Source organism: Oratosquilla oratoria, chromosome 18 (assembly GCF_046742065.1).
Source record: "Oratosquilla oratoria isolate Oo_2021 chromosome 18, ASM4674206v1, whole genome shotgun sequence".
NCBI classification, from domain to species: domain Eukaryota; kingdom Metazoa; phylum Arthropoda; class Malacostraca; order Stomatopoda; family Squillidae; genus Oratosquilla; species Oratosquilla oratoria.
The window spans coordinates 65605769-65621782 of record NC_134794.1 but is presented as its reverse complement, the minus strand read 5'-3'; the positions used below and the strand labels follow the sequence as shown (position 1 = coordinate 65621782).

General features: G+C 38.4%; 1 protein-coding gene and 1 long non-coding RNA gene across 12 annotated transcripts in view; one reads left to right on the top strand and one right to left on the bottom strand.

The window, feature by feature from the left end:
* LOC143035346 (inositol hexakisphosphate and diphosphoinositol-pentakisphosphate kinase 2-like) overlaps positions 1-16014 on the bottom strand; it is a 247704-nt gene that overhangs the window by 67320 nt on the left and 164370 nt on the right. For all 10 annotated transcript variants that reach the window (XM_076202325.1, XM_076202328.1, XM_076202329.1 and 7 more), the window contains 5 exons: positions 15110-15336; positions 9756-9901; positions 7758-7872; positions 3003-3130; positions 282-381 (listed from right to left, as the gene is read on the bottom strand). In XM_076202325.1, the coding sequence (XP_076058440.1) occupies positions 282-381; positions 3003-3130; positions 7758-7872; positions 9756-9901; positions 15110-15336 (716 nt within the window). The remainder of the gene's footprint in view (positions 1-281; positions 382-3002; positions 3131-7757; positions 7873-9755; positions 9902-15109; positions 15337-16014) is intronic.
* The window catches only part of LOC143035347 (uncharacterized), a 234328-nt gene that overhangs the window by 79899 nt on the left and 138415 nt on the right, over positions 1-16014 (top strand). The window lies entirely within an intron of this gene.

The following is a 16014-nucleotide window of genomic DNA, read 5'->3' as shown; positions in this document are numbered from 1 at the left end:
TGATGGGTTTGGATACAAAAAAAAAAAAATGATACTCCAAGAATAATCTCTATCTTGTAAATCACCATCTCTCAGGGATTTCAACTACACACACATATATACATATATATATATATATATATATATAGAAAGAGAGAGAGAGAAAGAGAGAGAGAGAGAAAGAGAGAGAATAGAGAAAGAGTGAGAGAGGAAGAGAGATTACCTAAAGGACTGTCTTTATAAAATTATGCAGTCAATATCCAATACTGGGAAACTCTATCAAACCCTGAAAAGAAACTCACAGGTTCATTCCTACTGTGAGGTCTGAATCCTGGCCCAGGTGGCAGGTTCTTATGAACACAGCAATTGACCCCTGGGCTGAAGTGCAGCTCAACATGGAACCTGTAAGTAGGAAAATAGATTAGGAAAAAAAAAATAACAATAACAATAATGAATAAATAAATAAAAATAATAATCACACACATACACACACACACATATATATATATATATATATATATATACATATATATATATATATATATATATATATATACACACACAATATAAAATTGGTACAAAGTTAAAAAAGTACACTCGGAAAGGGACCTAGGAGTAACTATCTCAAATGATGTAACACCAAACATGTAAACAAATTAGTCGGAAAAACTTTTAACTTATTAAGATCAATGAAAGAGGCCTTTGACTACATGGATGAAGAGATGGTAAAGAAAATACTAGTTACACAGATAAGACCAAAACTGGAATAATAATAATAATAATAATAATAATAAAAAAAAAAAAAAATGAAAGTATCTTTGTCACCCAGTGGTTGTATACACCTTGTCCCACTATGCTTGTTGATATATTTCCTTTCAGTTTTGTCTCCACAATTCCCATGATGTCAGGTTTTTCCATTTCTAGTCATTTACTTCATTGATTCCAGAGATCATGCTATAGATATTTTTGTATGCCACCTTTAATTTCATATTATCCTTCCTATTTTAGTTTAAGTTTCCATTTTTTTTTTATGTACCATTTTTTCAGTCTCAAGTCCAGCACTCTCTCTCTCAAAAAAAAAAAAAAATATATATATAAGTATATATACATATATATTTTGGTCTCTGTAGTTTTCTCATTTTTGTCATTGGTTTCAATTTTCAGAGCTTTGTCTTTCTCTTTTTCCTCATCACTCATTTTCTTTTGCATCCATGTTTGAATTTCTCGCTGTTTGACAATTTAACCACTTTTGTTAATATCTCCTTTGCTATCATATGAGTTCTTAGTTTTGTTTTCAGCAATCTATGTTGTTTTCCTTTTGAATATTTGCCTATTCTGTGGATTTCATCAATTTCTTTATCAAGGTTTTGTCCTTCATCCTGTATTTCTTTCAAAATTTCCTTAGCTATTTCCTTCTCACTTTCTCTCTGGTATCTATACATATCATGTTTTTCCTGGATACCATGGACCACAATGCACTTACCTTTGTCAACTGTATCTCTCACCCAATTTTCCTTTTCTTTAATCACTTTTATGATGGTTTCTTTTGTATTTTCCTCCATCTGTTTTTGTACTATTTCACTAAAGGATATTTTTCTATTTTCCTGTTCGTGTTTCCATTGATTTTTTATTTCAGTGAGGTCTATTTCTTTGATTGACTCTTCCACCTTTCAGGTCACTGCTTGTAATTATTCTTTGACCTTTTTCAATTTTTCATTTTTATTTTTGTCTTCATTTTTCATTCTTTCGTTTTCTCTTTTTAGGATTTCAATTTCACTCTTTAGGTCACCTAATTCTTTGATTGTTTGCTCATTACTCTTTCACAACGTAATCAATTCTCTAAGAACCGCTCGATGATCCAATTTTAAGTCTATGATTTCTTCCATTAAATCATTTACTTTGTGATTCCTTACTGCATTACTATATCTAATATCTCTATCTATGTCTAAGCTTTTACCTATTTTGCCTGGGTTTATTTGAAACCCTGAAAAACTTTTATTTTCCCACCTTTGATTTTTCCTTGGTGTGTCTATGAGACAGTGTCTTTTGGGGATTACACCTCTCGGACTTTCCACTATACTTACTTCTAGTCCTCTCTTTGTTGGTTCATTTGCTATTCTTTCTTCTTTCTCTTTCTCCATTATGCCAAAACTATACCCTCTTCAGGAGCTGGAATACTTTACCAGTCACTTCAAGTACCATAGCGTACTCATTGCGTACAATGACAACAACAGGTTTCCTTCGTTTTCGGCGATAAACCGCTAGATTGTGTGTGTGTGGAGGAGGGACAGCATAATGGAGGGACAGTTGCAGTATAATAAAATAACATAATTTCTCTATGAATGGAGATTTCCTCTATCAAAGACAAAATGATAACATAAGAACATAAGAATGAAGGAGACTGCAAGAGACCATAAGGCCTACACTAGGCAGCTCCATATCCATCACCACCTGTCATCCCCATCCATAAAGTTTGTCTAATTGTTTCTTAAAACAACTGATAGTTTCAGCGCTCACTACATGGTTACTAAGTCTATTCCATTAGTTGACCACCCTATTAGTAAACCAATTATTGCCTATTTCCTTCTTAAATCTAAATTTGTCCAGTTTAAATCAAGTACTGCGAGTCCTGCCCTGTTGTTTTAATATGATGACCTTGTTTGCATCACCCTTGTTAAAGCTTTTGGTCCACTTGAACACCTCTATTAGATCACCCTGAACTCTGCATCTTTCCAGAGAGTATAAGTTAAAGTGCCTAAGCCTGTCTTCGTAAGGCAAATTTCCGAGTCCATGTATCATTTTGGTCATTCTTTTCTGTACTGATTCTAGCGAATTATTGTTCATTCTATTGGACAAAGACCGTTGGGGTGTTCCATATAAATCCTAAAGTATCAGCTACATGCTACAGAGTAGATTTTAACCTCACAATAACATGCAGCCAATACCCCAGTTGGAGTACTTATTTACACAAGTTAAATTATGTCAACTAAAGTACAGATTCTTATCACTACTTATAAACTCACCTATTGTCTGAAGAAGGGTCCTTAGTCGGGTCTTCATAGAGCATAATGACAATCTGACTCAAGTAATTAAGTTCTGAGACAGCACCCACATAATCCATGGCACGTGACCACTGTTCATCTTTCTCTTCCTGAGGAGGGAAAAAATTCAGACCCAGATCACTAAACAAGTTCTTCAAGACAGACCTCCAAAGTCATCACAAACAACATACATATACCAAAGGATTTTTCCCCCTTACAAGGGAGGTAACCAAAAAACAAAGGCATAAAAACCACTTCCACCAATTCCATCCCCAACATACTCCACTCCTCTCCATCCTCTTCCCTCCCTCTTACCGTATTTTTCGGACCATAAGGCGCAGGAAAAATCCTTAAAATCAGCTAAAATTGGGTGGTGCGCCTTATCGTGCAGTGCGCCTTATGTGTGGCTTCAGTGCAAAAAAATGCCTCGGATACTGACGTACTATTTTGACACGTTTCGTAGTTAGCCTGCCGACAGCGACAGTGCATGATAGGCCTAGCAAAAGTTACAACCAAGTTATAACCAAGATGCATGTATCTTGACAAGAAAATTGCGAAAACTTCGACAGTTTTCGGGTCCATGCCACAGTATTCATTCACGCTATCATGGCTATGACATGATAGCATCCACAACACAGACAGCCATTTTGCATTGGTATAGTCTCACTCCACTCAGACTGTAGTCATTTTGGGTATTTTTTTAGTTTCGATCATGGGCGCATTATAGTAATATAAGATTAATTATTGATTTTGCAAATTAAAATGTATTAATGTAATATGCAATTTTGTGGGCGGAAATGAAAATAAAAAATACCTTGCTACAAGCAAATATGCTAATGAACGAAGTCGGCAGCATAGGATCGGGACGCCAACGTCTCTCACGACGACGACAACAAGGACGAGCCGGATGACATTTAATTTGCAGGTAATGATTTATCAAACACAGGTTAGGTTAGGTTAGACGAATTTATCACCCTTTCATATCTTCGACGTCGGCATCTATCATAACAAACATTGCGTACCATTCGTTCGACATGACTTCGTTACTTACGAAATCTGTTTCAGCACATTTTTTGTTTTTTATTTCTGCTCACAAAATTGCATATTATGTTGATACATTATAATTTACAAAATTAATAATTAATTCTTATTGCTATATTGTGCCCATGGTCGAAGCTAAAAATTTACCTTCATTTGTAATCTTGTGTTTTTAAGTGAATAGAGAATTCCGGGAATAAAACTGCTAATGTTGGTTTTATTCCCCACAATTCCCGTAACGTGTTTGTTGTTTTTTAGGAGTATTGGCAGGGCAGACCGTCCATGGAGGTGGTCTGATTTCACTGACCAAAATAAAAATATATATCATTTATTTTTGTAATTTTGCTAAATCCCAACCGATTTTTCTCATTCAACAAAGAAAATGTTGTTTTGAATGCACTCACATATGCATGATTATCCGATGACGAGACCAGGTGCGCCTTATGGTCAGGTGCGCCTTAAGTAAGGACAGGGAATAGCAAATTACTGGTGCGCCTTATGGTCCGAAAAATACGGTATTTTGGCACCTACTGGATGACGGGTCATCCCTGCATCTTGCCCACTACCCTGGGTCAGAAGCAGTTTTGCAAGACACAGCACATCCACAGCAAAGCTGCTTCATTAAATCAATGACACCCTCTCTCTGTCTCCTCATGCAGAAAAGGAGAAGATGGGGGGGAAATCCCTTCGGGCTGCATCAGTCTATTTCTCACACCCACTCCCCCTCATGCATCACAGCATCATCCATACACAATCATTCTCCATTCACCCCTATCTTCTGTCCTCTCCTCTCCTTCCTCAACAGACATTCCCCTCTTTCCCAAGGCCCCTTTTATCCCATCCATCCAACTCATCCTAGGTTGCCCCCTCATGTTCACTCCTTCCACCTCTGCCTTCCACACCTCTTTTACTAGTCTTTCTTCACTCATTATTTCCACATGTCCAAACCATCCCAATACTCTTTCATCAACCCTATCTCCCAACTCCCTTTCCACCCCCATTCTTCTCCTCACCTTCTAATTTCTCACTCTATCTAGCCTAGTAACCCCTATCATACTTCTCAGGCACCTCATCTCAAGCACATTCAAACTCCTCTCTTATGTTCCATGCTTCTGCTCCGTACAATATCCTCTTAGCATCCATTCCCAAATGTCTATTTCTCATTACACTTTTTAATCCACCAAGGGATTTACTTTCTTCTCTCAATCTACATTCTACCTCCACCTCCACTCCTCCCTTTCTTGCCACATTTGCAAAGTATCTAAGACTATCCACTTCTTCCAGTCACTCTCTCTTAATGCTCACTTCCAGTCTGGTGCCACTTTCTCCCCTTGTACATCTCATCACCTTACTTTTACCCACATTTATCTTCAACTTCATTCTTTTGCACACTTTCCCAAACTCTGTCACTAACTTCCTTAATACCTCCTTTGATCCTGCTACAAATGCAGTGTCGTCAACAAACAACAACTGTCTTATCTCCCACTTTTCTCTATTTTCTTTAACCATCTCCAGTCCCCCAACCCACTACCCTTGCATTTACCACTAGCACCACCCCATCCATGTATAAATTGAACAGCCAGGGTGACATAACACATCCTTGGTGAAGTCCCACCTTTACCTCAAACCACTCACTCTCTCCATTTCTAATTTTAACACAAGCTCCACTACTCACGTAAAAACTCTTGACTGGTCTTAAAAGCTTTCCTCCTATCCCATATACCTGCAATACCACCACAGTGCCTTCCTGTCTACCCTGTCATAAGCCTTTTACAGATCTATAAAAGCCCCCCCCCAAAAAAAAAAAAAAAAAAAAAATCCTTATCTTTTCCCATAGCTTTCTCACATATCTGTCTCACCACAAAAATCTGATCTATGCAAACCCCACCTGTCCTAAACCCACATTGTTCCTCACCAATTACTCCCTCTGGGGAAAACAGCCCCACATAAAAATCCTTCTCAACAGAAGTAAAAATCACATTAGCACACATTGAAGAAATCATCCAATTCTAAGAGTACTGTACCAACACAAAATAGGCCTGGCCATAGAATCAAACTACCCAAGATGCAACCACCTCGCAGACACTCAACATCCCATCCTATATTGCTCACTCTAACAATCCCTGGAAAACAACACAAAATTTCTTCACTGAGTGACCTATAGGCCTGCACAGTGGCACAGCCTTGGGTCTCCTTCCAGAGACCTGGGGCAACAGACTGATTGATTAATTGTGAAGAGAGAAAGCAAAAGTTAATTGACATCAATTAATCTATCTTTATATAAAAAAATAAAAGGTTTCTTTACAAGGAAGGTAGCCAGTCAAGGTTTGCACCCCACTGCCACCAATCCCAAACCCGTTTGTTTCCCTTTTAAAAAATCTCTTAGCTCCTTGTGAATGAAGCATGCTAAGCACAAGTATGGACATTTATATGGTCTATCAACTGTTTGAACCCTTGCCGTGGCACAGGGGTTAGGAAAGGCATCCACTCTGAATAATGGTCCCCAACTGCTGTTCACCTCAGGACCTGAGGTGACTTGGGGATCACTGTGTGTGTGTGTATGTGTGTGTGTAATACATCAGCTTCCTCCTGGTATTGTCACTGCAAGAGTGGCATACCATGGACACGGTCTCCTGTGTTCATGTATGATCAGTTCTGGACCACCAACAAGGTGGAAGTCTATAAAAAACAATACAAAGAAAGAAAGAGAATGAGAGTGAGAGTGAGAGAGGAGAGTGAGAGGGGAGAGAGAGGAAAGAGAGGAGAGAGGAAAGAGAGAGAGGAGGGAGAGAGAGAGAGAGAGAGAGAGAGAGAGAGAGAGAGAGAGAGAGAGAGAGAGAGAGAGAGAGAGAGAGAGAGAGAGAGAGAGAGAGAGAGAGAGAGAGAGAGAGAGAGAGAGAGAGAGGAGAGAGAAAAAGAGAGAGACAGAGAGAGGGAAGGGGCAATGGATTGATTGATTGATGTCAATAATAACATCAGTTAACAGATAATTCAAATGTTCATGCTTGTGCTTACCATACTGCATTTACTACCATCCACTGTGGAACATGCTGCACCTCAATCGTTCTCACACCTTATTATCATGTGGGCACATACATAGAGTATATACATATATACTAAAAGTTCATTTGCACCTTACAGGAGTGGTGGCTGAGCAAAGCACACAAACACCCCACATCCATCCAAAACCCATTCATTGCCCCCCCCACCCACTGCTACACTGCTCAGGTTAAAAGAAATTAAGTGAGACACAGAACCTCCACATCAGATGATAGAATAGACAAACAATGAACTACATTTACTGCTTTGACAGTCCAATTTACGATCTGTCTAGATATCATTCCAGCAGGACTCCACACCTCAGCTGAGTAAAATCATATTTTTCAAAATATATACCAAGATCATTACTACCTCCTCCAGCTGCCATGTCCATCAACTCATGATATCACCTACCTTCCAAATTCTGATTTTCCTTCTTTTTACTTTACGTTTATTAATTTTCCATTTCTTCATTTTGCATGACCCTATTTTACACCCTTCACTACCATATCCCTTTTTAGGTATCTACTTGTTGACTTGCCTATTTTTACATCTGAAGTGGGGATATTCTTTCGCTAAAATGACCACATACACTGAGGGAACATGTAATCAATTACTTATGGCAAATAACCATCCTAATAAATTATAATAATCACTCACATCAAGCAGTCCTCCAAATCGGAGAACTGTTAGGAGGGAATGGATGTGGCTCTCACTAGTGAAGTAGAGGCGCGTTCGAACATGTCGACCAGGGCTGCTCACACCACGTGAATATCTGCAGCAAAGTATGAGTACAAATCAATAGTGCATTATATAAGAGTGGGCAAAAGTAAAGGAAGATAACCAGTAGGAAAAATTAAAGAAAATTAAGAGAAAAATAAGACACACTGTACAAGTTAAGACTATAAAAAATGTACCTGCCCTCAATAGAAGAAAGAAGAAAGATAGAGGTGACATGATTGTTGTGTTCAAATCTACATAAGGAGTGGACAAAATTGCCAGTTTATTGTAGGATAAGAGAGCAACATGAGCTCATGGAAAGAAACATATAAAAGAAAGGCATAAAAACCACTCCCACCTATTCCATCCCTATCACACTCCACTCCCCTCCACCCTCTTCCCTCCCTCTATTTTGGCACCTCCTGGATGATGGGTCCATCTTGCCCACTGCCCTGGGTCAGAAGCAGTGTCACAAGATACAGCACATCCATAGCAAGTGTGTGTATATATATATATACATATATACACATATATAAGGGAGTGGGTGGGGGATGGGGGTGAGAGAATGTGTGTGGAAAAAATAATTTGATGCAGGCTGAAGGGATTTCTCTCTGTATTCTCTTTTTTCTGCATGAGGGGATGGAGAGAGGGTGATGCCAATTTAATGAAGCAGCCTTGCTGTGGATGTGCTGTGTCTTGTGACACTACTTCTGACCCAGGGCAGTGGGTGAGATGCAGGGATGACCCGTCATCCAGGAGAAGCCAAGATGGGAAGGAGGGAGAGGGGTGAATGGGAGTGTAGTATGTGGGGATGGAATGGGTGGAGTGGATTTTATGCCTTTGTTTATTGGTTACCTCCCTTGTAAGGGGAAAAAGCCTTTGGTATATGTATGTTTGTATATGTGTGTATATATATATATATATATATATATATATATACATACATATACCAAAGGCTTTTTTCCCCTTACACGGGAGGTAGTCAAATGACAAGGGATAGAAACCACTCCCACCCATTCCATGTCCTACATACTCCACTCCCCTCTACCCTCTTCCCTCCCTCTTATCTTGGCACCTCCTGGTATGTATGTATTTACATATATATATATATATATATATATATATATATATATATATATATATATACTGTATATAATATACATACATATACATATACCAAGGCTTTTTCCCCCTTACTAGGGAGGTAGCCAAAAAGGGAAAGGCACAAAAACACTCCCACCCATTTCATCCCTAAATACACTCCACACCCCTCCCACCCTTCCTCTCATCTGAGCACCTCCTGGATGACGGGTCATCCCTGCACCCTGCCCACCGCCCTGGGTCAGAAGCAGTGTCGCAAGACACAGTACATCCACAGCGAGGCCGCTTCATTTAATCGGCGACCCCCCCTCTCCGTCCCCCTTTGCATATAAGGCGAGGACGGGGAGAAATCCCTTCGGGCTGCGTCAAAAATTACTCACACATACTACCCCACCCCCCACTTCCCCGCCCATTCCTCCTCATGCAGTCACAACATCATCCATATACAACCATTCTCCATTCACCTCTGTCTTCCGTCCTCTCCCTTCCTTCCTCAACAGACATTCCCCTCTTCCCCAAAGCCCCCTTCACCCCATCCATCCACCTCATCCTAGGACGTCCCCTCATGTTCACTCCCTCCACATCTGCCTTCCATACCTCTTTTACTAGTCTTTCTTCACTCATTCTTTCCATAATAATAACAATAATGAAGGATATCTATATGTACAATTTTCCATACAGATGCATATGTTTGTGGAATAGCCAGGAAAAGAAAGAAGTCAAGAAATATACAAATATAAAGCCATTTAATCAATGGAAATACAAGTTACCCCATGAGCATAGCTTCTTTCCTGTACATTATCATTAGGTAAATAGACAATGAGAAGTAGTACTCACATTGGGTTGAGTCTGTTAATGCTTTCATGATTATCTTCACTCTCTTCCTCAATGTTTCGGTGTAGGTCTGCTCGGATCTTCTTAAGTAGAGGTGTGCAGATACCTTGGCCAATAGGAATCTTCTCTTGCTTGGTAATACCATATTCCTGTCAGAAGATACACCAAAAGGCACCAGATTTGTGAATTTAATGGATCATATAGATTACTGATGGTCAATTTATGTATGCTAATGTATATATACACACAAGAATTCAGAGAGCATTGACAAAAATGACACCTACAGTATCAAATTTGACATACAAACAAAGATTGGAGAAATTATATCTATCAACACAGGAACAGAGAAGAGAAAGAGGTGATTTGCTGACCATTTACAGAATTATGAAAGGGATGGAAATTCTTGATAAAGATGGCTTATTAAAATGGGACAGAAGAGAAACAAGAGGACATTAGAAGATAAAGGACAGTTACAGAAGAGATTTGAAAAAGAATAGCTTTCCACATAGAGTGATTGATGTCTGGAACAAACTAAATGGAGAAACAATGAGTGCCAAAACTATACAAGATTTTAAGAATAAACTGGATGCGGAGAGATATGAAAACGGGTCACTACGAGCATAGCTCTTGTCCCGTAAAATACAACTAGGTAAATACAACTTTGACAACAAATTTGACTCAGCACGAAGGGATTTCTCCCCTTTTTCTCCTTTTCTGCATGAGGGGACGGAGAGGGGGGGTCGCCGATTTAATGAAGTGGCCTTGCTGCTGTGGATGTGCTGTGTCTTGCAACACTGCTTCTGACCCAGGGCAGTGGACAAGATACAGGGATGACCCGTCATCCAGGAGGTGCCAAGATGAGAGGTAGGGTAGCGGGTGGAGGGGAGTGGAATGTATTGGGGATGGAATGGGTGGGATTGTATTTTATGCCTTTGTTTTTTGGCTACCTCCCTTGTAAGGGGGAAAAAGCCTTTGGTATATGTATATATGTAAATACAACTAGGTAAATACACACAGATGAGCTTCTGAACTGTCAACATCTCCTCACTTGAGCTCTGTAGACTGTCAAAGATGAAAATTCTCAATAGTGCAAAGAAAAGAGGAGACCTGATTTGTATTGATTGGGAGGGGGAGCATTTGTGGTTACCCAAAATGATTTATCTGTAATGTTTGTGATTTAACAAGAAAAAATGCAAGAAAATAAAAACAATGATTTCAAAATGAATGTTGCCTCAAAAGCAGAGCCATCTAGGGTTGCCATGCCAAGGCATAATATAAACAGATTGATGGAGACACCTGCAAGATTTCAAATGTATAAGACCCCTTTCCTGGTTTAGGTAAGTATGAAAAAAAAAAAAAAAATTGAGTAGAATCATAGACATAGAAAGAGAAATGAGTTAATAAAAGGAAATGGAGGGAGAACGAATTCACTGAATGAAGGAAGGAGACTGTAGAATTAATAGAATTTTAGCCCAAGCTAACAACAAAATATCCAATCTGAAGAAATCAAACTCTGAACTTGGGAATGAACTCAAGATAATGAAAATTAGAGATAATAGAAGTTAAATGTGAAAATGAAAAAATTAAAATTAATAATACTACCAATAGTGAGAACTTAAAAAAAGAAGTAAATAACAAAATACAAGAAATGACTGAAATTATTGAAGAAAACTTAGGTGGGGAAAGTATGCAAAAGATTAAGAAATGGAATGAAAACAGAAAATGAAGATATTGCCTTTAAAGAAATAATACAACAACAGATGTAGGAAAATGCAAAAGATACAATCATTCAAGTAATTAAAGAAAAGGCAAATTGGGTTAGAGATACAGTGGATAGTAAAAAATGTATTGTGATTTTTGGACTAAGGGAAAAACATGGTCTGGTGAGGTACATGAGAGAAAAATCAGAAAAAGAAACAGCAATATCAATGCTAAAAGAAATACAAGATGGTGACCTGGAAGTAGAGAAAGATATAGAAGTGTATAGAATGGGACAATAATCTAAGGAAAGACATATTAGAAAAAGCAAGTAAGTAGGCAAGGAGTGAACACTACAACAAGATATGGATAAAAAGAGAAATGAGCGATGAGGAAAAAGAAGAAGAGAAAATACTAAAAGGTGAAGCTAAGGAAAAAAATGCAAAGAGAATGGAGACAACAAGGAGTTCATTTGTAGGGTCATAGACATGAGGCTGAGAAAATGGTACATCAGAGTGGGTAAAACAAAACCAGAAAACAAGATAGAGAAAGAGAAAGAAAAGTGGTCTATATTAACATTGACAGATTAATCTCAGGATTGAATGAACTATATGATTACCTGTTAGATGAAAAACCAGACATAATGGGAATTGTGGAGACGAAATTAATAGGTCCAATACCACCTAATAGTGTTGGACATGTGTTATACAATTATTGGATTAAAAACAGACACAAGAAACAGGGACGAGGAATCATGTTCTTGACCAAGAAAAACTTGAATGTGACAAAGGTTACTGATGGTAAAAACAATGTAGAAATGATTATAATAACAGTCAAAGACAGATACATAAAAAATAGAAAGTTTGTAGTGACTTATGTGCCCCCAAAAATGGGCTCTTGGAAAGAGAACGAGCATTCAAAAATGTTAGAAGATACAAGGCATTCATTAAATGAGATACTAAAGGATGGAAGTAACCTGGTACTTATGGGAGACTTTAACTGCAAAGAAATCTGTTGGGAGGAAATGACAGTGAAAGGCATAGGAAATGGGGAAATGTACTGGATATGACCATGGAACATGCGATAAAACAATGGGTCAATGAAAATACCAGATACAGAAGTAATGAAGAACCGTCGAGACTAGATTCAATATTTACAACAGAACCTGAAATTGTAGATAAAATTGAATACAAGACACCATTTGGAAAGTGACCACATACTAACTGAGGCTGAATTAAAGAAGAAATATATATGGACTAATGGATATAATACAAGAAAGGGATGGATGGGCCGATTGGGCTTTCCTAGACTTACAAAAAACATTTGACAAAGTACCACACAAAAAATTATTTAAAAAATTGGAAAACATTGGAGGAATACAAGGCAACCTACTAAACTGGATGGAGGATTTCCTACCTGGTAGTAAAATGAGAGTAGTACTCAGAGAAAAGTATTCAGGTTGGAAGGAGGTGATTAGTGGAGTCCCACAAGGATCTGTATTGGCTCCAATAATGTTCGCTATTTATGTGAATGACATGGATGATTATGTTGAATGTTACATGAGCTTCTTTGCAGATGATGCAAAATTGTTGAGGAAAGTGGAACTAGCTAAATTGAAATTGCCAACTTTGGAACAAAGAAGAGAGGTGACCTACTGACCATCTACATAATTATGAAAGGCACAGAAATACTTGATAGGCAGGACTTGTTAAATTGGGACAAGAGAAACACAAGAGGACATGGAAAGAAACTCAAAAAGGATAGTTATAGAAGAGATATAAAGAAAAACAGTTTTACACACATAGTGGACACTTGGAACAAACTGGATGAAATAATATTGAATACAAAAACCATACACAAATTTAAGAGTAAACTAAACACTGCAAGATACAAAGGTGGGACACCACGAGCGTAGCTCCCCTTCCTGTAAGATACAATTAGGTAAATACACACACCAAAGGCTTTTCCTCCTTATAATGGAGGTAGACAAGTCATATATATATATATATATATATATATATATACATACTAATTCATTATTCTAACCAGATAATCTTCACAAATTTTTATGTGTACAGCCTCCTTCAATTCCACATGAAGCCTGTCTTGTTGTTTGGGTGATATGGAAATGGATAATGCTTACTAGTAAACTATTATGAATGAACACAGTATGGGTAACCCAAACTATATTTATCATACCATTTTACTTGTAAACAATCTCCCTGCAGTAAAATCATCTAAAGAACACTATAACTGGCTTTGCATGGAATTGGAACCACTGTACAGTTAGGGAAATGTATTTTTTGACATTTCCTATTTTATACTACAGACATCTGGCAATGAAGAACTCTTGCCTCAAGTTCCACCAAGTGGAAAATTTGCAGCCCCCATAATGGCCAGCAATGGTCCTTGCAACCTCCCACAGATATCTCATGGAAGGAACTTTGGATTGTTGTCTGTGTTTTATAAGTGTAGGATTGACATGTCACCATCTAAAAGTGGTAAGAGAAGGGGCGCAGTTGCCAGCTGTCAGCTCCCCATATGTCAAAAAGTGTAAGAAATACAGCTGATGTTGATGGAGAGAACTGGGGCTCAGTTCAGACTGAGTATCAGCCATTCAGGGCTGCACCTTCTTATGAAAAAGAAAGGATTGATGGGTTTTGAAAATAGGCAGTTTCAGTGTCCATCTTGCAGGGCCACCACAGGAGGGCACCCATCTTTGGTCCCAGCAAAGAAGAAGATAGTTATAATTTTTGGTGAATGAAAGAATAAAAATATTTACATCTGCAACAAAGACTGCTATTCAATTGCACTTCCAACAATCTATATTTTAAAACCCTGTCAGGAGACCAATGATGGGTATCTAAGTGGTGAAGGTCCTATTATTTGAACATCAGAGAATCATCTCCCTGTTGTCCATCTTCAAAATTTATCAACTCTCATCTCAATCAGGAGGTACGGCCCTGAAGAACTGACATGCAGTCTCAGAACCTGGCCCAAGATTCTCCTCCATCAACTTAGGCTGTTTTCTCTCTAACTTTTCATTTAACCCCTTCCATACGGTGCCGCACACGTAGGCGTCATGGGGAGCGAGTGTATTCGCGAGGCTGCCATATCGGCGTCTTGATTATATTTATTGTAGTCGCCCCTCCATAATGACATTCTTTCTAATTCTTTTGTAATCGCATTTTCTATGGTTATTAAAATTCACGGGTGAAGAGAGAACGATCGATATAAGCGGTGACTATATTTTATGATGCGAGTATTATTACGACACGTCGTACGGCTGGCAGTGGCTGCTGCCACTGAGATCTAAGTCCATGACGCCTACGTGTGCGGCACCGTATGGAAGGGGTTAAGGAAAGATGACTAGCAACTGCTCCTCCTTTTGTTGTTAATTTATAACTCAGTGACATAGAAATGGTCATAAACTAATACAATACAGACAATAGTGAAATGTTTCTTCCCACAGAGAACTATAGGAGGGCCTGAGAATGACTGCCAGCTACAATTAGTGAAACTCGAGGCAACAATCGTTATAACCCATACGAACACCAATATATTCAAGTTATGTTTGAGATCTTGTCTCCGCAACTATATATCTAAAACTACATTTGTAGACCATTCCACACCTATCCATATCAAATGTGCACACTCACCTGAGGAATGACAACATCAGCCAGGTACTTAGCACACTTGTAGAGTGCTTCTGACTGCTCAAAGTGGAGAGTGTGATGATTATGCTGCAGGTCATACTTGATGCAATCATAAATGTCTGGGATCTTAGATATATCAAAAACTTTGTTTTTAGACATAAAGTCTTTTTCGAGCTTGGCCCAACGGCGTTGCATCAATTCCCAGGTCTCACCATGGTACAGAGGCACATCTGTTTGGGAGGCAAAGAATCTATTATATAATGACCCTGAAGTATTTTCTGGGTATGGTATAAGCTCCCTCATGCATAATCATATGACTAAATAAGTCCAGACTTTTCTGTGAATGGGTACTAAGGAGAGAACATTTTTATTTTGGTCTGTATCTTACAAGTGTGTTATAAGAATGGATAAAATAAAAAATGTGGTGAGGGAGAGAATGGGGGTTGGAAAGCAGAATATCTCCTCAGCATAATAAATAAGTACCTTCCCTAAATATGACACTGTGCTCACCCTCCCTGCATAAAGAAACTTTTATTACCTGCCACCTCCTCAAATCAACATGGTTCCAAAAAGAGCCAATCCACTAGTATGTTTCTCACTAATATCACACAAGTGCTGGTGGGTTTTAATAATAATAATATTCTTGGAGTAATCTTCTCTCTGATACAATTCTTGTTAAATTGAATAGCCGCTGACGTTCTGACAATCTGTGTAGCTGATTGCTCAAAATTGCGGAAGACCTTTTTTTCCTCATCGTTTAATGTGGAACAGAAGTTTCCGATATTCATCTGGGAACCAGTATCTGCAGATTTCGAGGTCTCTTACCTCTTCTTCAGCTGGGTGGTAATAGTGAATATTTTAATCATCTTGAACTATATGTTCACAAGTGAGAAATGACCTCACCGAGT